We start from the raw sequence: 26,326 nt of genomic DNA on the forward strand, positions 1-26,326 counted from the left end.
AGGGCTTGACTATTTAAAGGGTGGTTCAAACAAGGCACAAGCTGTGTGAAGGCTTGGAGTTTGTGGTGCAGGATGGAGGAACTCAGGAGAACTGAAGGCAGTGCTCAGATTCCAGGAGTGACGCTGCGCAAATAATTTAATCTCTCTATGCCTCAGTTCCTCCCCTGTAAAACTGTTGTACTAATCTCATCTTTACCTTGGGTTTTGATGCTTCTTTTGGTCTACTTTGCCCTTTAAAAATCTCCAACAAAGGTAACATCACAAGCTGAAAATGATGGGCTCTTATTCCATTAGGCAATTCTGCAAATCTTACCCGTAGACCTCGTCCTGGTTTCAGCTGTGGTAGAGTTCATTTTTTGTCTTAGTAGCTGGTATGGTGATTCAGTGGGACAGACCTAAAACTTTCCAGGAGAAGGTCTTGTTTCTTGCTGTGTATTTGTTCAGTATACAGTGATGTCAGTTTTGGGTAGTAGATACTAATGCACAAATAATGAAGAAGAAATGAACATACCAAGACTGCTGGATTTAGGTCTATGAGTTCTTGCCATGTTGCAGACTACAGAATGTGTGAATATTTCAAGGTACACATAGGCTCTGAGACTGCAAGTTTTTTCTGTACTTCCCTTAACTAAACAAAGTGGTATTTATGTGTATCTGCATAAAATTTGCAATCAGAACCTTTCAGACGAAGCAAATCCTTTGAAAATGGTTGAAATCAAGGATGTTTAGACACAGATGTTGTGTGTGTATGCCTTAGTACATATAATTCCAAAGTAAAAAACTGTTCACCGAAATGTTTGTACACAGATGTATATGAAATCCTTGTGTATAATGTGGTCTCTGGAGATTTCTAGACCAAGTACCAATTTTGACTACATAGTCTGAAAGGGAATAAAAAGGAATCTGTGACATTTTATTCAGGAAAAAAATATTTCTAAAATATACAACGTTGTCTATATATAAATCAATTAAGCAAAGCCAGTATCATGTCCACATTAGCAGTTGAGGTAATTGACAATCAATATATCATTGGGGCTGATAGTGTTTCCATTTAGCCTGTGAATCAAATGACCACAGGAGATGCCTTTCCCATATTTTTAAATAAAGCACTCAGAGATTGGATAGATATATTTTAGCCCAAGGCACAGCTTCCCAGATACATATTTTACCACACCACTGTCTTCTGAAAGAAGTGAGGCTTAAGTGGGAGAGCTGAGAAGCGGGGGGAGAATGAGAGAGAGGGAAAGCAAGCACACCACAAGAGCAAAAGCACATGGAGGAAGAAAATCCTCTGCAAGAGTGAGAGGCTTTTAGACAATCAAGTGAACTGAATGAGATAAAAGACCATCAGAGACATCAAGATACAAGAGACAGAGTAGAGGGTAGAATAAGAGGAGAAAAGGTGAGTGAGGCATTAAAAAAAGACAACAGAACAAAACATACCTTCATCACACTTAAGAATGCAGGTTAAAATTATACTGAATTCACAATGTGTTTTGTGAGATCGAAGAGTATGAATGCAGTCACAGATTTCTTGCTATATTTTCCAGAACTCTGTAAATCCTTAATAAACAGATTTATTCCAGATGACAAGTTGCTGGGGAGCAGTGCACAGCAAATGGAAGTTCTTGCTGTAAATGGCAGTCCTTAAAGTTTTAAATGTCTCATTTTACTGAACTTGTATCTAGTTGACAGACACTGGAAATGACTAACTGTTTCTTATTCAAGACAAGTAGAACGCAATATGGTATATGGTATGGCTTGTGTCTGAAAAAGAAATGTAACTCTTTCCTCCATTTATAAATTATAAAAAAAAAATTGAAAAGAATGAGCTAGACATATAAAAATACATGAGTCCTAACTTGCCAAGAGACACTAAAAAATTAATAGCCTTCTATCAAAATAATTGGATATAGAAAAAAAATCTAACTTCAGAAAGATTGAGACTAGTCACTTAGGAGAAGGCATTGGTTTTTATTAGTTCCCCTTGATGTAAGCTCCTGTTTAAACTTGATTATGTCCTTTTTATTGTAGAATACAGACAGCAAGTTTCAGCATTGAAGTTATGGGACCCTAAGAATAGGATTATCATGAAAACCACTCTTTCTCTCACTCTGTCTGCTGTAGCGTATACAGTGTCACAGGTGTGCTATTAAATACAGCACATTCCCATGACCTATTGCAAGGTAATCTTCAGAAGCAGAGCACCTTTTAAGGTGAGCAGGGAACCACTGTCATTCCTCCCAGTACAAGAAATAGGGGACATGAAGTGGAAATAGCAAGTAGCAGGTTTAAAACAAAGATAGACATTTCACGCATAATGGATGAAGCTTTGAGCAGGAGGTAATGTTTCTAAAAGTATACATATGCTCAAAAATGACTCTTCATGGAAAAAAAATCAATCAGAAGCTGTTAGCTTTGGTGCAGAAAGTCCTTGAACCACAAGTTCAGGTCTAGGGGAGTGTTTTGAGAAAGCCTTACTGTACACTTGCCATGCTTTTATGCTCCTCTCTAGGCAGCCAGCTCACAACTGGAGACAGGGTGCTTGGGTAGATGAACTTTTAGTCTGACAAGATGTAGCCATACATTTCTGTTATGATTGATAAGCATGTATGTTACATAAAAGGCTATAATTTCTATTAATTCAAGTATATATGAGGTAGGAATTGCTGTTTGCATTATCTCTTTTTTCCCTATTATTTTTCCTTTCTTCTCTGAATTAAGACTTGAGACTGGCATCCCCAAAACACAGCTGTGCTTTATGATGTTAGGCAGTGAACATAGGTAAAAGATGCTCCTTCAGCTGCCTGTCCTTCTCTGCCAGTGCCTGTGCTTCTTCTGACCAGTGGACAAAATGTTAGAACAGTTCTGCTGGTTTTGTAATTGGAGAGAATTATTTTAGCACTAAATGCACTGAGCCCTGTTGTGGAAGAAGCAGTGGCTTGGTGTGAGTCTCACTCACAGTCTGGCAGCATCAGAAGCTACCTTTAAGGTCTTATTCCAATATACCACCCAATGCTTCTCTACAGTTTAATATTTGCAGCGATGTTTTATTTAAAATTCAACCTGTAATTAAGACATCTCATTTGTAGTGCAAATATCTGTAAAACATGAAAAGGAAGTGTGGCAGTGGGTACTGCTGGGCTGATTCTGTTTCTCTGAGGCCCCTTTACACTTCTCATCAGTACTGAGATGGCCTTAAAATGAATGTAAATTATGTGTCTTCCCTTTTTAAGGACTCTTTACAGTGCTAGAGAGATGTAAAGGGGCAGTAGTTTAAAAGGTAATTGGACCTCACTTTAATCTCTCTCACTCTTCCTCTGTGTACGCCTGTGAATGTGTGTATGCTTAAATATATACTTTGTCTATATGCATGTGGAAGGATTAGGACTTTTTTTTTCTAATATTTGCTAAAAAAGTATAATACCACAGAGTGAATTTCAAGAGGTCTGAAGGCAGTCTTTGGGCATTGTACTGCACAGTCCTGGTCTAGTCAGATGTTGATCTTCAGCTGCACCAAATAGGACTGTTATTAGGTTCCAAAGCATTGCAAATGGGAATGAATAGAACAAATAGGGCTCTGAACCTGAAATATTGGAAGCAAAAAAATACGGATTGAGGTAATTTCTCTGTTTATGCAAAAATGCTTATACGTGTGTCTATGTGTACATGCATGCTTCATCCTTTCCTTGAAATATTCAAGCTAAAAGACCATCTGGGTTGCAGGGACAGGCTGTGAGCAGGAGCCTGCCATGTGCTCCTTGCTATAGAGCAGTAGTGTAAGGCCCTGTTATTCAATATATGCTAAAATGAGATTACACAGAGCAGACTCTTCTGTGCAAGTTGGTATTACAATCATCCCTTTGTCTTTTGTGCAGATTCTGGGCGGAAAATTCAGAATATGAACCAAATCCTCCTGTAAACACAATCATTGACTCAAGTGGCCCTTGGAGCATGTCCTTAGTCACTCCATCCTACTTATTCCGTGCTGTTTGCCCCATTCTCACTTCTTTCTTATTTTGATGCAATGCAGAAGATTTTTGGGAAATCCACAAAGACAAAGCTTACAATAATCTCAAATGTGAACATTTTCTATTGGCTTTTAGTGCTTATATCCAGTATTTTATTCTAAAGGACATACTGCAAAGCCTAAAATATTTCAACAGGATCTTCCAGCCTATCTCTATAGTTACACTCTGAGATAGATATCATAAGCCTGATTTTAGCACAGAGGCACACACTCAACCTTTTAGCATTCTCATAAAACTTCTTTCCTGCAGACAGCTTCTCACCAGGTACTTCTGCCAAAGCATTAAATCTGAAGGTTGAATGGGGTGTCCCCTATTAGTGAAGCCTGTGTCCTGATCCAAAGCCCAGAGCGAGATAAGTGGGAAGTGTATCACTGATTTCACTCAGTTTAAGAAAAGGACAGTAAATTCCCATTAGAGAAGACTTTGACAAAACACACGAAAGAAAAAGCACCTGCAGGTTTTTCTTTTCAAATTTTCAAATCAACAATACAGAGAAACAGTGTAAAAAAATCAAGTTGTCCCTGAACACGCTTGCTTACATGTGTACTTACATACTAAATATGTTTTTACTTAGTTACTTTTTTTCCTGCAAAACCAAAGATTCTTAATATTAGCAAAAGGCTGTGCATGCCAACTTAGTGTCCACCAGAACAGCAGGAGATTCTAGCAATGTACCACACAGTATAAACTCTACTATCAAATTTAGCAATTTTTTCAATGACCAAAAATAGCATGCAAAGGGAGCTTTCAAGTCAGTAACACAGCTCTGAACTTGCAGACTGATGCTTTGAGTACCCTTTGCTCCTGTTGAATTTCAGAATACTGCCTCATTTGTAGAACTGGGATTTAAAGTTGCTATTTTGTGATGCCATAGTCTTTCTCTAGTAAAACAGATGGGATATGGCAGTTTTGAGGTGAAATCCTGACTTCCCAGGTGTGTTGTTTCTATTATTATAACTGTTGTTGTTATTAAATGCTGAGCTGGTAGCCCATCCTGTTACTTGCCTGAAAATTGCCATTATACTGCTTTCAACCGTTTATAGTATTGCTAGATGGGGGATCACATGGACTGGGATTTTTTCTGTCATGCTGTTACTCCTTTTTTTCCTTTTCTCACATTAAAAAACACTTAAAAAAATGTTAAGTGAAACATAGGGAAAAGCTTGGAGGTTTGCCCACACCACAACTTCTGATGACCTCTTCACGGTTTACACATTGCCAGTAGTGTTTTCTTTAAGGAGGCTCAAACTCTGGAGACTCTTAGAAGTGTGTATGGATACATCAGACCAGATTACATATATCCCAGTGACACAGCAGGGTTGAGCATGCTGCAGGGAGGGCACCTGGACAACAACTGATGTTTTCTGTGACTGTTTCTTCTGAATGCTCCATGACAGGTTCTGACTGGACAGTAGACCTAAGAGCAGGAACCTGCATTTGATCTGTTCTGAGGGACATCCATTGTCCTCAGTGATGTCCAGACAGTAGAGAGGAGAAAAAAATCCAATTCACATATAAAAGAGATGAAACGTATATCAAAGGAAAAAATTAAAGAGTTGAGACAAGTTCTGGAGAGAGTGTTTGAACCAGGAAGAGGAAAGGACCTGTAGATGCCTGTAGATCTCCTAGTGAGTAGACCTACCTGTCAAGACACTGTGCTGCAAGGGAGGTCTGGGAACAGCTCAGCCAAGAAGGTTTGTCAGGGACCTGGGGAAAGGAGATGCAGAGGACTGCCAAGATCTGACATCTGCAGCTAAGATCAAAGAAAGTTGTACTTCATACGTACAGAACTGTTTAAGATGTTACACATGCCTAAAAATTGGGTTCTCAGTTGTATTGAGTATTTTGCAGTCAGGATAAGCCATCACTTCCATTTAGCAAGAGTATTAGCAGTTTTTACGTGCTGCAGCAAAAAATTCCTCTTGCCAGGTAGGCTTGCTCAGGCACAATCCTCTTTGTCCTTAGCACAGCTTTGTTTCACAGAAGGCTCAATTTGACCCATAGCAAATGTACAAAATTTTATGGTGTGAGAGGAATAAAAGTTTAATTGACATGGGATTAGTCTGGCTTTTATTACTAATCATTGGAGAAGCCAGAAGTACTTTATGTAGGTCATCCAAAACAAGACTCAATGAATGCTTTTTCCTCTCTTCATCATCATCTGCTTTGTTTATGCCATGCTAAAGGCAACTGTTAATTCACACACTATGAAAGTGCTAAATGTTGCAATCCAAATTGCCTACTGGTGGGAACTGGGACAGCCACACAGGAGAAATGAAACTGCTGCAGTTTATAACCAGATTATAGTTACATCCTGGGCTGGTGTTAGTTTTCATTTCAGTGGCTAAGCCGAGTTGATTTTATGCAATGAAACTTTACTGCGCACACCTGGGAAAAGGAAAGATGATCTGAAAGGTCAGAGTTTTCATATAAGCTGCTCAGTTCCCATTGTTAGTTGATATTGAGTGAGTGACTTAACCCTAGTGTCACCTCACCTCACCTTAAACACTTGAGGAGAGCGAGATGCCTAGGGGTTTTATCCCCTTACCCAAGATCTAAATAGCCTCTAGGCACATAACATGGTTTGTTGATGGGCTTTGATCTTTTTTTAATATCTAATCCCTACAAAAATTCTTCTGATCCTGGATTTTTAATTGATCTTGTCTGAGATGAAGTCCTGCAGATTTTGGTGGGAAGTAAATTGTTTTTGTGACACAGCAGTTTAGAAAAAAAATTAAGCCAATCACAAATTTGCTTACACTAGGAACAGCCTTAGGAAGGAATTTTTATGAGCATACTAACCAGTTTGCCAGTGAAAGGTACATGTTGTGTTGGCAGGTATCATATGGGGCTACCATCTGTCGTATGGATAGAAAACACCTTATCTCATAGAAATGTATTAGACAAGTAGACCTGGAATATCATGGCAATATCATCTCTGGTAGAGTTGAATACCTTCTGTCCTGCCACACCTCTCTGGCCAGCCTAGCTTCAAAGCCTACTTTTCCTGAGATGAAGCCTGATCCCCTGCAACAGTTCCTTGCCCAGAGAAGTAATTTAGCCCATATTTCTTTATGTATTTGTCTCTTTGTTTTAGCACTATGCATGTCATGGCTGCTGTTTTTATTTCTGAAACAAGTAGCATCATGATACTAATGAAAGCATGTGTTGTTTCCCACTACAGTATTTCCTAAGAGAACATCTACCATACACAGTCTGAAAATAATACATTTTTCAACTTTGAGAGTGTTTCCTAGAGGTAACATTTCCCACATGCTCAGTGGCAAGTGGCCTTAGCATTGAAACTCTTGTAGAAACAGAGAATCTTATGCTAAGCAGGTACTTGCTTATGAGAATACTTGCTGTCACTGTAGGGCTGAGAAGTCTTTGGTGTATTAGCCATACCATTATAAATATAATGGAGGGGTCCATAATGGGGATGCCATCTTTTTATCGAATCCAGCTGATATTAAGGTCCTTATTTTGGTGGTGCACTGTGTTTAAGTAAGCATCTGTCAGCGTTGCCACATCTTTTCAAGAAGACATAATTTGGGAGCAAACTTTAAACAAAGCCACAATTTCTTTGACTTTAAATAACGGATCCACTTAATATGCATGCTGTAGAAAAGATTATGTCATTAAAGAAATCTTATGTGATGATGTAACAAAAAAAATATGAGGCAACTCAGAGATAAATGTCAGGGTATATGTGTGTCTGTCTTAGAAGATTCCCTGTCTTTTGAATGTTTTGCATCTTTAACATTCTTCATTTCAAATCTGTGTGTAAAAAATGGCGTATGACTGTGTGCAATATATAATTATAGGTAGCATGTGTCCCATCACAGTAGAGAGAAAGCAGCCTTTATATGTGATACTGGTGCATGGTTATCTGAATGTATATATGAATGAGTGAGAGAGGGAAAAGGGCTCTTAAACTGCATAAAACTGTGCAACACTGAGCTGTTGGTCCTAATAATTTCTCCATATCATACTGTTAGCTTCAGTGAGATAACTTCTGATCTTACTGGTTTTGCTGGACCAAATCCAGAGTGCCTCGTATTTCTAGCATTGCTTCCAGAAAAGGAATTTTCATATGGATAATCACATGCTATTGTATTCCACTGCTCTTGCCTCACCATTGCAGGATAGGCCCATCCATCCTTAAGGCACACTGCATATAGGCAGTGACAATGCTACAGGGCAAACCACAACCCATCCTGTGCTGATTGTCCTACCTGAATGGGCACACCATACTGCATTTGCCCAGCCTGCAGAGTGTGGCTCCTGAAGCTGCCTAGCAGTTTAGGCTCATGGTATGAGCCAGCAAGGATTGCACAAGCATTCCTGCAAAGTGGTGATGGAGCTGTGTGTCTGATCCTGCCAAGTGGTGCCCGCATATTATCCAGGGCTCTCAGACAGCTTGTGCTGGAGTTTCCCCCTGGCAGCCTTCCTGCGCTCAAGGGAAGGGTGCTGGGGGCAGAGGCTGGGGAGAGGAGAGCACATCATGCCCACAGTGCTTCTGGGAACCACTCTCTCCAAGGGATATGGACACAGCCATCTCACCTCTTCTCTTGGTAAAGATGTATACAGTACATACATTACTGAGCATGTGTCATAGGAAGTGACAGGGAAAACCTCTCAGACTATGAGCACCTCTTCAGTCTTAGAAGAGGTCTGACCAGATAGAATCACAGAATATTCAAGGTTGAAAGAGACCTTCAAGATCATCTTGTTTGACTGTCCACCCAGCACCAGCATGATCATCCCTAAACCATACTCCTGGGTGCCACATCCAGACACCTCTTGAACACTTCCAGAAAAGCTTGCTCCACTACCTCCCTGGCAGTGGTTATTCCAATGACTAACCACTTTTTCGGTGATGAAAACTTTTCTAATATCTAATCTGAACCTCCCCTGGCACAACTTAAGGCCATTTCCTCTCATCCTTTCACTTGAGACATGGCAGAAGAGGCCAACCCCCACCTCACTACAACATCCTTCCAAGTAGCTTTAGAGAGCAATGAGGTCCCCCCAGAACATCCTTTTCTCTAGACTGAACAACCCCGGTTTTCTCAGCTGCTGACATGTTTTCTAGACCCTTCACCAGCTTTGTCGCCCTTCTTTGGATATGAAGAGGGACAGAAACAAAACCCTGATGCTACAAAATGTAGTGGAAAGAGCAAGATTTCCTTTTCCTTGTAGCAGAAGGGGTCTTCTGCTGTTTGCTGCTCTCCTTCACTTCCATCACCAACTTAGCGACTTGGTGAGCTTCACCATCAAAATGGTGGGGCCTCTAAGAAGTTGTCTCTGCTCTTCTCCCCCACCCCAGGGCTCAGTAGTGCACAAAGCCATAATTTAGCTCTAAATGTTATTCTTGAACTCATATTCAAGTATTTATAGCCTCTTAAATTTCAACCCAAATGCAATCTGATAATTACTCAGTGACTGCCTGGTTAATAACTGCTGTGCAATTAAGATCTTGTAGCCTGGTCATTTGTACATACAGCAGGATAATAAGGTACCCTTAAAATGTGGATTGCTGTTGTTTTAGCCATTTAAATTTCATTCATCTCCTTGATAATTCTTTTAAAGGCATACTAAGGTCCGTTTTCAAGAAAGAAACAGAAAGTTATGATATGCTTTCTAGTCATTATTGTAAATATTGAATTTATTCAAATATTGTTTGAATGTGATTTAGAAAATAAAATGCAGGCTCAGCTGAATGATTGTTTGTAAAGCAGAAAGAATGAAACTCCAAGGATATGTAAAAGAACTCCTGATTTCTATTCCAACTAAAGAGATCTTGATTTCAATAGAAGTTTTGCATGAGTAAAGATTTGGCAAGATTCGGACTCTCATCTTTCTAAAAACTGTCCCTCTTGAGGGATGTTTTAAGATCTGTGCAGAGCAATAGCACGGAAGAATGACAGTCTGATCCAAAACTCATTGAAATCAAAGTTTGTATTTCCATTATTCAGAAGAAGATTATATAGTGATGTACAGGAAAATACCAGGAATTATTCCATCAGCCTTCACAGGAAAACATTCAGTTGTAAACATAATGGCAATCATTATGTTTATAGTTCCAAGAACAACAGCTCTTTGTCTTAACACAGTATTAGAACAAAAAATATCTACATTTTCCATTTTTTTTCTTGAAGATGGTGAAACTATTACTTTAAATCATTCTGAGGGGGACAAAAAGATGTCTATAATTCAATAATGTTTTGCATGAAACAGTTTTGAGGTACACTGTGATTTTTATCAAAACTTGTAAAATTCCTATATGAGTATTTTTCACGTTTCCTGATGAATATTTTGCTCATTTACTGTTCTCCTTATAGGATGCTTTTAAGAAATTAATTATAAAAATTATGTCTTTATTAGTAACCTACATTCTAGAGCAACAGAAATAGAACTCAATTTCACATGTTAAGACCATATAAAAATTTTATCTTTGTTACATTTTCAGTAGGTATGACTGTTTTTTTCTTTTAAGTGAATGCATTTTAAATAGCCTAGCCAGATGTTTGGTTTTAAAATCATAGAATCTTAGAATCATAGAATAGTTTGAGTTGAAAGGGTCCTTTTAATGATCATGTAGTCCAACCCTCAAATAATTAGTTCAGGAATGGAATTGGTCAGCTGCATAAACTTTTGGTCTATTTTTCACTTTCATCTTTCCCCAGAGCTAAACTTTTATTCTCTTAAAGCTATGTGTCTAAGAGACTTGGGATTAGATTGCTTTGAGATGCCCATTTTGGCTTTGAAGGGGCTTGGTTTTCAAGGGAGCCTAAAAGTTACCTGTTCTCTGCCAATCCACCATCCACCAGATTTCTCAGACTAGGTATCCAGAAGCATAAATCCCATTAAAGGTATAGGCTTAATTCTGGCACTTCTGCAGTTGAAAGAATATTTTCGTTGCAAAATTGAACTACTGCATATACATAAATCTGAAGAGATGGAGTAATTATCAGTTAAAGATGTTACTTTTCCTGCTGCTAGCATCAGCTACCATTCTCCAACAGAGGCAGCAGAATGGGAATTGCTCAGTGCAGCATGTGCAGCATTGAGACCCCTGGTGGCCTAGTGGTTAGCGTGCAGGACTTTCACTGCTGCGACCACGGGTTCTAGTCCCCGGTCTCCTGGCCTGATGGAGGTCATTAGCCCTGTGTGGCCATCCATCTATGAGAAGGACACTCTAAACAAACCTACGTCCTGAGGACCTCACTGCCATTGTCCAAGCTTGCTTGGCCCCGGCAGATGAACCTTAGGATTAAAGGGTGGGCTCAGTTCAGCGCAGGCTGTGTCTCACCTAAAAAATCCATTGCGCAGGCTGGAAAGGTAAAAAGACCTTTCCCCAAATCTTCGTTCGCGAAGATGGGCCATTATGTGCAGCATTAATCTGCTGCAGAGTGTTGTCTAGTGGAGTATGTCTATGAGTGGTTTGAAACACTGCTTCTAGTAAGGATGAAATTATGCATCACATTGGAGCATTAACTCTGAAACTTTGCAATTATTCAACTTGTTCACTGTTTCATTGCTAGTCTGGATATTGAAAGTATGTTATAGAGGTAATATATACAATATATAGACCGTAATACAATGGTCTGTCTGTATTATGAATTTACTTGCAAGTCCTTTTTTCTAATCTCTTGTCCACTGACTTGCAAGGCTTGGGAAAACCCTTCTACTTTGTATGTTCTGCTTCCATTCCCCATTGCATCAGGCTGCAAGTTCCCAACCTCCTTGTTCTCTCTGATTTGTTAAAATAATTACAAAGAGCTTATCTTTATGTCCGCTCTTTCCTTACAGCTCCAGAAACAGCTATCTGAGCTGGACGAGGATGACTTGTGCTATGAGTTTCGTCGAGAACGTTTCACCGTCCATCGCACTCATTTGTATTTTCTACATTACGAATACGAACCTGCTTCAGACAACACCGATGTAACACTGGTGGCGCAACTTTCAATGGACAGGTAGGGAAAATCTCTTGTTCTTCAGGAAGTGTGAGACAATTAATGTTTTCTTACAGAGCAATCTAACTATGTAATGCTTTGGTGCGAGCAAAAGCACGCTTTCGTAGAAACTTGGATGTTGTATTGTAAAGACCTTTCTTGAATTAGGAGTAGCGCAGGTAGATATGTATCCAGACATGTATCCAGACATGTATCCAGACTTCAGCTCTGCGGTGCACACATGAGTGTGAGTAGAGTTCATGAGAGTCTGAGTACTGGAACTGCAGGGGTTGTTACTTGTCAGGATTGTCAGGCATTACTAGTGTATCGAGTTTTGCAGCAACTTATTAAAAACGGGATGTTTATAATAGAATTTTCCAAGCAGTTTTAACTGCCCAAGTTTTTACACATGGTATTTCCTCATTAGAGAATATTAGTTTTGCTTTCACTGGCATTTTCCTTGCAGAAAAGTTAGTGATTTTTCTTATAATGAGAGTCAGAACTAAACATTTTAGTTTCAAATTAGGAAGTCAAATATTATACTTTTTTTTTTAATGTGCTAGCGTGAAATGAAAAATCTCTATTTGAGCAAAATCACTGCATCTTTATACAAATGTTGATTTTCAGAAGTGCATTTTAACTTTTAGGTCTGATGTAAAGTGGAATTTAATTGGTATTTCATTTGGGGGGAAAAATTCCATTACATGACAAGTTCCACCTGTATCTTTCTGATTCCCACCATTGCAATTAGTTGTCATTTTTCAGAAGCTCTGAAACTGCAGTCTGGATCAGCTAGCTTTGTGAAATTTTGGAATTGTCGGTTTCTTTTTATTTTCTCCAGCTTCTCAGTTCGAATTTAGTCCAAACTTTGTAGTTGCTGCTATCAGAGTGTGTTACAAAACAAATCAGAGCTCCTTGAATATTAGCCAGAAACTGCTTATTTCCTTTAGTGTAGCACATACAGAATACAACGTGACCTGTGAATGACAGCACTGCTACACTGGTAGAAGGTCAGCAGTATTCCAGGAGGATTATAAGAGTTGAGATCAACAAAACATTTACAGTCTGTTTTAAAAATAAACAGAAATGAATGAGGAGTATTCTGTTCCACAGGTGCCTCAGCACTGCATCCTGCACATTGTGTTATGATTTGCTATGTGCATCAGTATCTGTTCTATTGATTTTTAATGGAGGAAACATTTCTTAAGTGTTCACAAACCTTTGAGTAAAAAACTGAAATAAATTAAGCCAGACCCTGAGCGAGTGCCACAGTAAATTAGTAAAGCTGGTGTGTGCACATGGTATATTTTCCCCCCAGAATTTAATTCAAAAGAATGAGCTGGGGCTTAGTGCTGATTCACTGGCACTGATGCAAAGTCTGAGCATCTGTTTCCCTTTCTGGATCCTCACTGGGGCACATGTTTTTATTGATAGACAGAACCACACATTTTTATGCGGGAAGAACAACCATCCTGATACTATGCAGGAAAAATCTTCCCTACTTCGCTGGTGTGTTGCTATAAATTATTGATTTGAGTTGGAAATACTTTCTTTCAGCTAAAATCAATAAATAATATCATACCAAAGAGCTTTTTAGCTGCTTTGTTTTCTTTCACATCTTTCAGTTACTGCCGTACTTTTTTTTTGTGTTCTTTAAACCACTTTTATTAAACTCCTCCGGCGCAGCTGTAGACATTTAAGAATAATGTCTCAGATGTAAGATGACATGTACATAAACAATGTGCTGTACACTACATTCTGCACCGTTCTTTGAAATGATTATCTGAGATGAGGAAAAGCAAAAAAAGAACTCCTAGCATCTCCAATTATAGTCCTGTCAGAGATGAGACTGACATGACTATCGTGACAGACTTATGTTTGCCTGTCCTATAGACTCGGGGAGTGGAAGAGAGGGATGCAGTTTAGGAGCTAACATTGTCTTTAGATGGAAGCTTTGAGACAGACTTCAGTCAGTGTTGTTCATTATTGGTTACTTGTCATCTGTTATACTGATGTGGCATTCCCTTGAGTAATGGCTGAGTTGCATCACTATGGTTTTCGTGGTTAGGCTAGGCAGCCTTTTTAAAGGCTTGGTATGTACCTGGGGTTCAGAAATCAGAGTAGGAGCTACCAAAATGTGAGGTTAGGAAGGGGAAAAGGTGTGATTAGCAATACGCTGCTTGAAATCTGGGTGAGAATGAGTTGGAAATCAGTTGAGTATTCTTCAGAAGAAAAATAAAAACAATGTCACAAAACAATTGAATTCCAGCAAAATTAGCTGAAACAGACCTTTAAAAAAATTACCAACTGAATCATGATCTCATTATTATGCAGTACAGCAGTACATTTATTTTATCTCGAGTTCTTAAGGGAATGCATTCCTAAAGACTGCTAAAAAAACCCAAAGTAAGTTAGTCATGTTGTGTTTAGAAACTCATAATTCTAGGGTTTATGTTCAAATGAGACTGCTATAACAACCTACAGAGAGCAGATTGCGGAGCATCACCTAGCATATAGTCCCTGTATCAAACTCATGGAAGTGGAGCCTGTCAATGAGAACGACACAGCAAAATGGAGTATTCTGAAGGGTACTAAGCTGTCCAGCTGGAAATTTATACCAGCAAAACCCAGTTTCCGCTTAGCTGTCACGAAAACTTTGCAAGCGTTATCAGGTGTGCTGTTTAAATAAGTTATGTATGCTATTTGTCCACCACGTGGAGTCCTTAAAAGGCGATTTGCTGCATTTTTTACTAGGCAAGTATTCCATTTTTAAAGCAATGCCCTAAATCTGAGTGCTGATGATTGGAGTCCCCTGTTTAATAGGTTTTCACTATGTTGGAAAAAGGCAAAAAAAAAAAAGAAAAAGTATTTTTCGCTGTTTATTATTAGTGTAATTAAAAGTCTAAAGCCTTCACATACTTTTTAGATTTTTTTTTATTGATTTGTGTTTCAAATTTGTCTGTATGTTTCAGGTTGATAATAGCCTTTGTTTCAATAATAAATAAAAAGAAAGTAATGTACCAAGTGTAGGCTAGTAGAGGCAGTATCTCATATTTAAGAAAAAATTATTATATCACCTTAGGTGTCATCACGATCATTCAGAAATGCAGGAAAAAGCTATTAATGTTAAGTCAGACTGTGTGTTTACTGGTATGAGTATATCATTTCTTTCTCTTGTGAAGCTTAGGGAGATAGTAGAAAGGGGAAATTATTTTCTCTGATTATGATGATGCAGAAAACTTTTCTTGTGTTTTATATAAATATTAATAGGAAAAATCGAGTCATGGATTTCGAACGGAGAGATGATAATCATTTTGCATGGTCTACTCTTCCTAATTTTTAATAGAATGTCTGGCTAGGCTGCATAGGTTCATTTCCCTTTGTATTAACTCAAGAGGCTTTGTAATCAGTCCTCACTGTATTTTTGGGTGGCACATCTCAATCCCTAGGCAATTCTCTATAAATTACCCAAAATGCTTAAACAATTTGGACCAGGCTGGGTTTGATTTATGTTTGCATATGAAATCTTTTGTTGTCATTTCATCAATAGTGTTGTAAGTGCTGGAATTTTTTTAAAATATACATCAATACAACCTGTTTTAAAAATAATTTAATGAAATTTGAGATACTGTTAAAACATATACAAGTTAGTAGTTTTAATGATGGTTTTGTCTGAAATGTTCTTTTGATATTATTCCACATCAATGCCATGTCTCTCATTCCTTCCCTCCTTACTCCCTATTAAAAGTAAATCCCATTTCTATCAATGTGCCATCCCCTTGCCCTCTCCCTGATAGTGAGTCTTCTTCTAGTTAATGTAAATGTTCACGTAAGTCAGTATTCCCTTGACCTGTCACTTCTAACAGCTTTTAGGATATGACTAACTGCCTTACGAAAATTTGGGGAAGGTTTTCCTAAAATGATCTGTGGGTCTATACGCCTCTATCTTCCACAAGCTTGTTGTAGAACAATGTAGTATGTTACTGTGTGAGAATAGGTTGACCTGAGTTGTGAACTGGACACTAGACAGTGTTGAAGATTACAAGACCCCTATTCTGTAAGTAGATCCAGGTGGACAGATCCCTGCAACTGCTCAAAGCTCCCATCAGATATCTGGGTATACCATCATCCATGTGGGTTTTCCTGCAGCATCAAAGCTTTAGGCAGAAAACAATGGTGTTGATTTCACCAAGCTTTAGGTATCTGAGTTGTAGATGTGTGCATCTGAGCCAGGGCCATCTTAGGTTCCCTTGGATTTGGTGAAATAGGCATATCTGGGGTGCAGTCCATCTGTCCAGGAGACATCAACTTGTCATCTTAGATGAGATGATTTGTGCTGTGGAAATATTTATTGCTTTACACAGCATATAAAATGTCCTCAGTCTGTGTCACTTAGAGAAGGATATCTGCATTTGATCAGGTGAACCCAGGGAAAGAGTCCCAGACAGGGAGATAGTTTTTCTCATTCTCACCCTTCCTCTTTCAGGCTCCAGATGCTCGAAGCCATCTGCAAGCACTGGGAAGGTCCAATCAGCCTGGCACTCTATCTTTCTGATGCAGAAGCCCAGCAATTTCTGCGCTACGCTCAGGGCTCAGAAGTACTGATGAGCCGCCACAATGTTGGCTACCATATCGTGTACAAGGAGGGCCAGTTCTATCCTGTGAATCTGCTAAGGAATGTGGCCATGAAACATATCAGCACACCATACATGTTTCTGTCCGACATTGACTTCTTGCCCATGTATGGACTCTACGAGTACCTCAGGTAAATGGACAGTGGAGCAATTCTCACTGTCACCTGCAATTTCAGCCTTTCCACACCCCACCCTTCTCACATACTCTCAAAACAAAGCAGTTTGAGCAGATCTGAAAGAAGCAGCTTGTAGAGGTTTGAGGTGTGAGAATGCCCATCAACGCACAAGAATTTTTAGAGCAAAGGAAGAGGGCTGTCACTGGAAGTCAAACAATATGGTTATGAAAGAAAAAACTCAAGCCTACATATGATCCCTGTTAGCCATTAGAATAATTCCCTCAGAGCTGCAGAAGAATCAATTTGAAAATTGAACTGGATTAAGTATTATTAAATGTCCAAGAGCATCATATATTAGCAGAGATGTGAACCAGGCGATTTCTCTAAACATCCCTCATTCTTAAAGTCAGTGACAGAAAAAACATGCAAAGCATAACTGAACTTTTTGTCTGTGACGCACTCTTAATCCAGTTCCTTATCTTGAAAAGAGGTTGTGAGTCTAACCAGCTCAAAAATATGACTGCAATGCCAGCACCTGTCAACGCAAAATAATGGGCATAAGGGAACTGGGAGGAGTAACATCAGTGTACATTGTATGATAATGCATGTGAGCAGGTTGGGCTGAGCAAACTACAGACCTCTGATCCATTAACTGAGCTTTTTTTTTAATAAAGACCTTTATACCCTGCAGAGGCTGGTCATCTGAGGCCAAAGCATAGAGCAAGGAGGACACCCTGTGGCCAGACAGGAGGATGTCAGTTCCTTATCCTGAACCATTTTGCTTTTCGTCTCTGTTCTAATTTGGTAAAAGTTGATCAAAGTGTTCCAGTGAGGGCTTGCCTATAGGTGTTCCCTTTTAGTTCATAAGCCCGGGGTTTTGGAGTGTAAAGGAAAATACACCTTCTGGTATCGTAAACTTATGGAGGAATTTCTTTGTTTCAGGCTTAACAACTTAACAAGACATGTATGGGGCCAAATTCACTATTCACAGGAATGGGCACCTCTTCTATGAGGAAAGGATGAGAGAGTTGAGGCTGTTCAGCCTGGAGAAATGAAGGCTCTGGGGAGACCTTATTACAGCCTTCCAGTACATAAAGGGTGCTTATAAGAAGATGGGGACGAACATTTTAGCAGGACCTGTTGAGATAGGACAAAGGGAATGGTTTTAAACTAAAAGAGGGTAGATTTAGACAAGATACAAGGAAGAAGTTTTTTGCAATGAGGATGGCAAAACACTGGAAGAGGTTACCCAGAGAGGTGGTAGATGCCCTATCCCTGGAAACATTCAAGGTCAGGTGGGATGGGGCTCTGAGCAACCTGATCTAGTTGAAGATGTTCCTGCTCACTGCAGGGAGGTTGGACTACATAGTCTTTAAAGGTGCCTTCCAACCCAAACCATTCTATGTCTTTTAAGACTCTGGATATCAATCGTATTGTTGAAGTATTATCACAGTGTGTTAGCTTATTTCCTTCTTAGTTTAGGGACATTTAATTTCAGCTTATGCTATGAGGACTCCAAAATAATTATTTCCCTTGCACACATGATTTATCTCTAGATACATGTATGGAGAGGTGTTGTTAAGTTCCCTGTCATCTTCAATGTTAGTGTTGCACACTGTTATATCCCTTCAGATCAATGCTGGACACAATAAGGGTAGCAGCTGTTGATACTGATATTTAGTGATTAAAAAGGAACTTGCTCCTCCATGCTGCTTCACGGTGTACTGATGGGAGCCAGCAATGAAAGGAAGACAGAATGATGTACCACAGAATAATTGAGTTACTAGAACCATAGAAATAATTCTCGTACAGTGATAAATGTATTACAGAACTAAATGCACGGTGATGCCACCCATGGGTGATGTTTCAGAAAAAAAAAACAGATTCTCTCTGAGACCTGTTGCATCTGAGACTTTGTGTTACTCTGACAGCCTTTTATGAGGCTTATATCACCTTAACTCTGACAGTGACTCTCTATTACCTGGGAATATTGGAATTGCTAATCTGCTACTACCAGCTCTTTAAAAAGGAAGTGGATTTTTTTTGTGTGTGGACTAGAGACTTTTGTTGCTTTTTCAGTAATGATTTTTCTAAACAAAGTAGCAGGGAGATACAGTGAGATTATTTTAAATATGGATACCCTGTGTCTTTCTGCATTGACTGTTCCCACTGCCTCTGCAAGTAGCTGATTAGTGCTATCTGTCTGAATGGCAGCGACTGCTTTTTAGAGAGACGTACAAACATTTTCATCTTCATTTTCTCAGATAGAACAACCATAAACAACTAGAAATAGTGTGGGATTTCAGGCATCGCTTCGTACAGCATGAGCCAAAGTCCCTCTCCCTGCGAGTTTGCTGATTTACATATATTGCATATTGTATCTCTGCAGATAATATATTCTCAGAAAGAAAGGAATTTTGAAAAACATTTTTGGCATACTTTGAATGTGTCTTATGTGAAAGATTACCGCCAGTTTTGAAGGAGAAGCTGATGGAGCTGATGGTTACCTGTCCCTTCGTGTATCTGTTGCTAGCGCTTAGATTTGTGCTATTTGAGCTTTTTCACAGCTGCTAAGACCATTTCAATGTTTTTTATCTCCATCAAACAGCCTTTTGGTCCTACCTTACTCTTCTGTGAAGTACAAAAGGAAAGAAATGTATCATTTAAAGGTTTCCTGTTTACGGAACTCAGACACTTTCATGGTCTGTGCTGAGTCAACGTTTTTTGTTACCTTCCCTCATTAGTTACTGAGGTCATCTTGTCATTGGCCCAGAGGTAAAGGCTCCTTCTAGTTGCTACAAGTAAGGTGTTAGGGTCATGCTACAGTGACTTCTAACGTAAAATTACTAGACAGGCTGCTTATCTACAGTTGTCACAGCTAACATTGAAGTTCTTTCCTGACACGTTTGTGTAAAATATGCCCTTTGCTTCCAGTGACACATTTTGCATGAATTGGGACCTGGCATCCAATCTCTATCTGCAGGTTTTATACCTGTCCTCTGCAACATGAGTTGTGAAGTATTTCTGGCTGTTTTTCAGCGTCTCAGCAAGAGACATAGTTCAGGTTGTGCCTATTGGTTTTTATTTGCTGATAGCCTTTGTAGGCTATGCATTCATTGCTTTTACAGAGAGGAAAAGCATTCTAATGCATTTAACAGTGGATTGACAACTCTTACCACAAGCTCTGTGACTGCCGTGTTTGTTATCTCCAACCAACCACTTACTGAGTCCTGATGGTGGAAGCTAATTTTAATTAATGGACTCTTTTTTTCCTTTTTTTTTCATGAGTTCAGTGCTTTAGGATTAGATTGCTACTCTTCCTGTGTCTGAGCTTCTTTATCCTCCAGAAATCGGAATGATATTACAATCTGTCTCCATGAGGATGAGAATTCTGTATTAATTTTTCAAAATAGGTACAAAGATGAGAAGATTGATATCAACATGCTGCAGTTCATTCAACCCACGAGGAAACTCTTGTGATTTAAGATTCATTTCTTCACTGCTTTGCAAAATACAGTTGACTCGTAGATTTAAAATTTAACCCAACCTTCACTGTGTCAGAATGACATACATCAGGTCTGAACACAAAGATACTTGGGAAATGGTTTCTTGGGCAAGAGAGCTCTTCATAAAATCATAGATCATTATTTTGGGATTTGGGAGGAAAAGGACAGATAAAGGAAAACGGTTACTAAATCAATATTACTAAATCCAAAAAACAACGCTTATAAGGATAGTTCAGGAATTACATGGAATTACAGTGCTAGTTTGCAAAACAACCAAATCTGATTCCCTACATTATATTCCACATACCTGGCAACACCAACAGTGAAAATTTTCCTATTCGAAGTGTCACAAAACCAGTCAACCAATAAGTGGCACCCCCACTCAAAACAGGAAAAAAATTCACCCCACAAAAAATGAAAAGTTAGATTTGCTTCCAGTAGGAAGAGAGTTTCAGCTGGTTGTCCAAGAAGCAAACCACTGACCAAGTTATCAGAAGAAAATTGAAGGTGTTTCTTTCTCTACCAAGTCCTCCCCATTGAAATCACAGTTTAAATGTCCTTTGTTGTCCTTTGTCACTGAGGTTCAACACCTGGATGTCAGCACTGATTGCTTCTCCCCTTTATATGTCACCTAGTGCACATCAAAGGCAGGTGATTCTACTCAGAAGTCAGCGCTGCTGGACTTCTTGTCTGAGCATGTCTCAACTCTCAGCTCAGATTTGGAGAGTCCCTCCACTTTGACCTTACCACCTGTGCTGGGTCTAGCTGAGATGGAGTTCATTTCCCCATAGCAGCCCTCACAGTGCTGTGCTTGTCTTTGGTAGCTAGAAGGGTGTTGATAACACACCCGTATTTTGGAGACTACAGCACTGGCACAGCATCAGTGCTGTCTCTCCAACATTCTGCCCTCCATCCGGAGGTGGGCAAGATCTTGGGAGGGGACACAACTAGGACAGATGAGCCAAATTGACCAAAGGTATGTTCCGTACCAGATGACATCAGCTCAGACATAAAAGCTAAGAAAAGGAGCAGGGAGGTGGAGCATTCATTATTTACAAGGTTTGCCTTCTGGAGAAACTGCTACACGTGCTGGAGCCCTGCTTCCTGGGAAATGGCTGAACATCACTTGCTGATGGCAAGTAGAGAATAAATATTTTTTCTCTTTGTTTGTGCACTCACAACCTTTCACTTTTACTTTAGTAAACTGCCTGATCTCAACTTCTGAGTTGTTTTCCATCTTATTTTCTCTCCCCTGTCCAGGGGATTTTCTTCATGAAGTTACTGTCATCCATTCTTTCAAACAATTTGGCCATTTACGCCTGTATGAAATTTGCAGGTGACAAGAGCAGAGGAGTGTGCAGAAAAGATTGTTGCTATCCACAAAATTTTTGTGGTTGAATCCCATACCTTAGAGAGTAAGTCACATTCAGTACTAGTTTCAACACAGCTTGCTTTGTCTGACAGTTTCTGCTGTTATCTGTGCTTGATACCTGTGCCTGCTTCAGCTTTGGTCACCTTCAGACTAAACTTTTGTGGGCAGGGTTGTATTCTGCTCTTTGACAGTATCAAGCACAACAAGGCCTTGAATTTTGCTTGAGACTTTCGAGCTCTCCATAAAACAAACGTATAGTAACAGCCATAAATGGAAGCTGCTGTTTCCTCGCAGAGCCCAAAGGGTTCTGCAAATGTTACCTGCTCCTTCCTAGAACTGCATCTCCAAAGCTGTGCTGCTTAAGTCTGATAGATTGCACAGAGACCAGAAAGCCTCAGATTTTGGAAGAGAAACTATATCAGTATCCCCTGCTCTCAGAGAAGGTGTGAAGGGGAAGAAACATTTAAAAGCATCATAAAGGCTATATACTGGCAATGTTCAACAGTTCTGGAAGGTCACAAAGGCCGATTGTGAAGGAGTCATCTATTTATATGCAGATATCATGGTCATTAGTGATAGTGAGGGAGAAGCTAGTGAAGAAAGTACAAAACCAGTTACAATAAGATGCTGTTAACATCCTTGAATTGTGAAAAGTTAACTGGAATGTGTCAGAGGCTCTTTAAACAATGCAAACTTTGCAGTAAGAAGCTGAGAACAGGTTGCTTTTTATAGAACAGACCTATAGGGTGGTATGAATTCTCTAAAATTCAGATTTTATTAAATAGTCGTGCTCTTCTTCTTTTTCTCTGACAGCAATATAAATGAATTCTAGGTATTCTGGGCCTAGACAAATGGCTTATTTGGTCCTTCTGTTATTAGGACAGTGATCCCAATTCCTTCAAATTAGAATGCTGTAGAGAGAGTTTGCTGCTTGTCAACATTGTCCTTGATTGCCTGTTGCAGTAACCTGAAAGTCAGGACAGTGAATCCTGTTAAGGGGAACTGACTTTGACAGGGAGAGAGAGGCATATTTCTTGTATGAACTATGGAGATAATGAAAGGAAAATTGAAACAGAGTTATTTCTAATGACAAGCATAGTAAGATTCAGTTGGGGGATGGAAAAGTAACTTTTTTTTCTTTAAGTTTTAGTTTGTTAGGAAAGAATAGACTGAACACCTCTGGCAGGCAGGGTGAGAGGTTGCTAAGCTGCTCCTCTCCTGTGATAATCATCCTAAGGCCCCTGTCTGGAAAAGAGCCCCGCTGTGCGAAATGCATATGTGCACACATACTCATGCACCAAAACAGTGTCTGCACTGAACAACTTTCAGCGAAAGAAAGGAAAAAGCAGCGTATCCCAGTCTATCCAGTGTACAGCTTTTCTCTGCTGGCAACAGTCTCTTTGCCCTCTGCACAGAGCCAAGCATAAATTAGCTCTGATCTCCAGGCACTACCACGTGCACCACTGATTATACTCAACAAAACACTGCTGAAGTACAGTTTTGCTGATTGGTTCCATGTCCTGTTGCAGTAGATCTGTGCCTTGAACAATGACTGACCATCACGGCAACAGTGTTCTTGAGAGCAAGTATCTGGTCCATAGTGGTGTTAAGGTAACACTCACTTTGCAGGACATACAAAGATAAAAAGCAAGGATGATGGCACAGCGTAGCACAGAGAAGAGCTAGGCTGAAGCGCAACCAACCTTTCCAGCTTCTCCTTTTGTAAAGTCCCACTGAGTCCTGGTTAAATCCCAGTTTTTTAGAACTGCCATTGGCTGTGCAGCTCTTTCCCATATCTGTAGTAACATTCAAGTATATTTCTCTTAAAGTGGTGGTCAGTTGGCCATGCTTTGAATGCTGTTTCCGATCTACGCACCCATGGACATGCAGGGCAGCATTGATCAGTCAAACACACAAGCCCATTTGAAACTGTGTTCTTCTCCCTGCTTTTAGAGCAGTGGACCAAAAGCAGAAGAAATATGAAGTACCCCTGGGGAAAATTATGGGACATAGTTACATTTACAGTATCAATCTGCCCATTCTCTGCACTTTATTTTGAAAAGCCAAGTGATTTGCTCAATTTAACATTCTCCTGCTTTTATTTGTTGTTTCTCTTTGCCAGGAAGTCTGTCATCCAGCTAGACCTAGCTAACACCAAGAAAGCTCTGATTGTACCTGCTTTTGAGACCCTACGCTACCGCCTCTCCTTCCCCAAGTCAAAAGCAGAGTTGCTGTCTATGTTGGACATGGGAACCCTCTTCACATTCAGGTAATAGAAAGTACTTTTGAACTTGTGGTCATTATCTCTGTTTTTTCTGTTCTTGTGAATATTTGATTCTTTTCTCTCACTGCCAGCTCCATTAAGAAACCTATTGGAATTTTTTCCATTCTCATAGAGAGGTAGCGAACAGAATCATATGTGGATATATTCCATCTGTAAGGTCAGAATTTTATCTAGTGTTATAGTCCTCTACTGAAGGACTTCAGTTGTTAAATTGAATTTGTTCTTTTTCATCATATTTTATTGCACTACAAAATCAAGCATGACCATTACACTCAAGGGCGTGTAATTTACTTTTTGACTGCCAAATACTGTCTGGATAGCTGTGTCTTCTTATGTGACCAAAAGTTCTGTATCTCTGCTCATTGGTTCTCTTCCTTACTGGCTTACTGGAAAAACAAATGCAAGCTTGCCATATGCTCTTTTAAAGTGTGAAACAGCTGCTTAAATACCTAGAGTTTCTCTATGCAGAGGTAAAAGAGTACTCCGACTAGAAGTTAAGAAGCGAAGAACACCTAAATTTGGAGCTCCTCTCTGAAGCAGACTCCTTTTGTGGCTGTGAACAAGTCAATTCTATTATCTGCCAGACTCTTCAGTTTCAAAATGCAGCTACCAGGGGTTAACTGTCTCTTGGGTGTGTGTGGTAAGGTCTGATTAGCAGAGATTTGTAAAGCATCTCAGTGATGGGAAGAGTACAATATGGCCTTATGATGTTGCACAGAGAGGGGGCTTAGGAGACCTGTGTTCTCTTCTCAGTTCCACTACTGCCCTGCTGGGAGGTGGTACACGAATCACTTTACTTTCTCACATCTCTGTTCTCCATCTCTGAAATGCAGGTAACAATGTTCACCTCTCCTTTTTACAGTATTTTGAGATCTAGAGATAAAAGCTATGAAAAGCTAGGTATTATCCATGGCCGGTGGAGCTCTATATCACCTCTCCCATCCTTCCCTTACTTTAGAGCTTTCCTCACACTTTTTCCATTCCCTATATTACACACCTCTCTTGTTGCAGCAACCACCCTTCCCTCATGTGGTTGCATGCACGTCATAGCAGACAGCTTGTGTGAGTCTGGAAAACATAATTCTGATGCGACCTCTACGAGTGACTGCCTTGAAATAGAAACTTGATGTGACTGAGTGAGGCATGCCTCTGGAAAATTACTTAAGGATACTGATAAAGCAAGTACTTTCACTCTGTCATCATTCTTTACAGTCAAAAGATATAAAAATTAACAAGAGATCTGTTGATAGAAAATAATTGTCTCTCCTGTAGTTGAAAGAAAAAATCCTTCCAGTGGAAAATAACTCCCTCAGGATTTTCAGATGTTACATTCCACCAACAGTCAAATTTTCAGCTTGCACAGCAGTGGCCTTTCTCTACAGATTTCATCTTCAAACTGTACAGCATGCTGGCATGTTACGTACACAGCCAGATTTCCAAATCCTTTCTCAAGTCTCACTCAGGAAAAAATGTCTTTAACATCAGTTGGAGTTTTGCCAGAACAAGGTTGGTTAAATAAGAATTGAAGGACATGCAGCTGGTGTACATATTAAAGTAGGACACATTTTACAAATGCTTCCCCAGTTTGTTTTGGCTCATTTCATTGCTCAAATCCATCAACAGCCACAAAGCAACTGTGATCTGGGCTGAGAATTTCCACGTCCACCTTCAAGGTGCTTTAATAATGCTGCAATTCATTGCTGAGCGGGTGGGAGTGAACTGGGGAGGACTGCTGTGACAGTGATTGCTGAGAGTGCCTGCAGCATCCCAGTCCCTCACACCACACGGTAGATTACAATCTTTCCCTTGCTGAAATTGCTTTTGTCACCTCTTTTCCAAATAGTGACCTTTTCTACCTCTGGGCAGCTAAGAAGTGCAAAATGGCTCTCAATTACATCCCTCAGTCACCACCAGAAGAGAAGACATGTGAGCATCTGCAGTGGGCAAGGTGTGCTGTGTAGAAACCCTCTGTGACAGCAGGATGCTCTGTGCCAGCTTGCTGGCTTCATTTGCAGGTGCTGGCTGTGAGTGTGCCTCACAAGGATGTGCCTGCTCAGTGCCTGGGTAATAGCTGATGAACCGCAAATGTCCCATCGACACGCTTTCAGGCACAAGGGAAACCACAGCTGGTAGAAGACACATCATCATATTGAGAAAACATAAAAAGCAACAACTGATTAGCTAATTAACTGATTGCATCCACAATCCAGCAAAATGTTTAAGCATCTGAGTACAGGACTCGAGAAGTTTTTCTTTCACCAAGTCATCTTTCTCATTGTAACAGGAAGCTCAGAGGGACAATGCAGGGAGGAATAACACTCTGAGAAGAGTAATTAATTCATTTTGCTAACTTTAGCAAAGTTTGCTATAGTTTTCACATTTTGTTTTAAATTAAGCAATCAATAATGCAAGGAAAATGAAACAT

The 26,326-nt window shown here is 39.7% G+C and overlaps 1 protein-coding gene across 6 annotated transcripts in view; it reads left to right on the forward strand.

Moving 5' to 3' along the window:
• LARGE1 (LARGE xylosyl- and glucuronyltransferase 1) overlaps positions 1–26,326 on the forward strand; it is a 283,712-nt gene that overhangs the window by 246,994 nt on the left and 10,392 nt on the right. For all 6 annotated transcript variants that reach the window (XM_027680371.1, XM_027680373.1, XM_027680375.1 and 3 more), the window contains 3 exons: positions 11,847–12,010; positions 16,476–16,754; positions 23,740–23,886. In XM_027680371.1, the coding sequence (XP_027536172.1) occupies positions 11,847–12,010; positions 16,476–16,754; positions 23,740–23,886 (590 nt within the window). The remainder of the gene's footprint in view (positions 1–11,846; positions 12,011–16,475; positions 16,755–23,739; positions 23,887–26,326) is intronic.

This window comes from Neopelma chrysocephalum, unplaced genomic scaffold (genome assembly GCF_003984885.1).
Source record: "Neopelma chrysocephalum unplaced genomic scaffold, ASM398488v2 Primary Assembly neopelma1_59, whole genome shotgun sequence".
NCBI classification, from domain to species: Eukaryota; Metazoa; Chordata; class Aves; order Passeriformes; family Pipridae; genus Neopelma; species Neopelma chrysocephalum.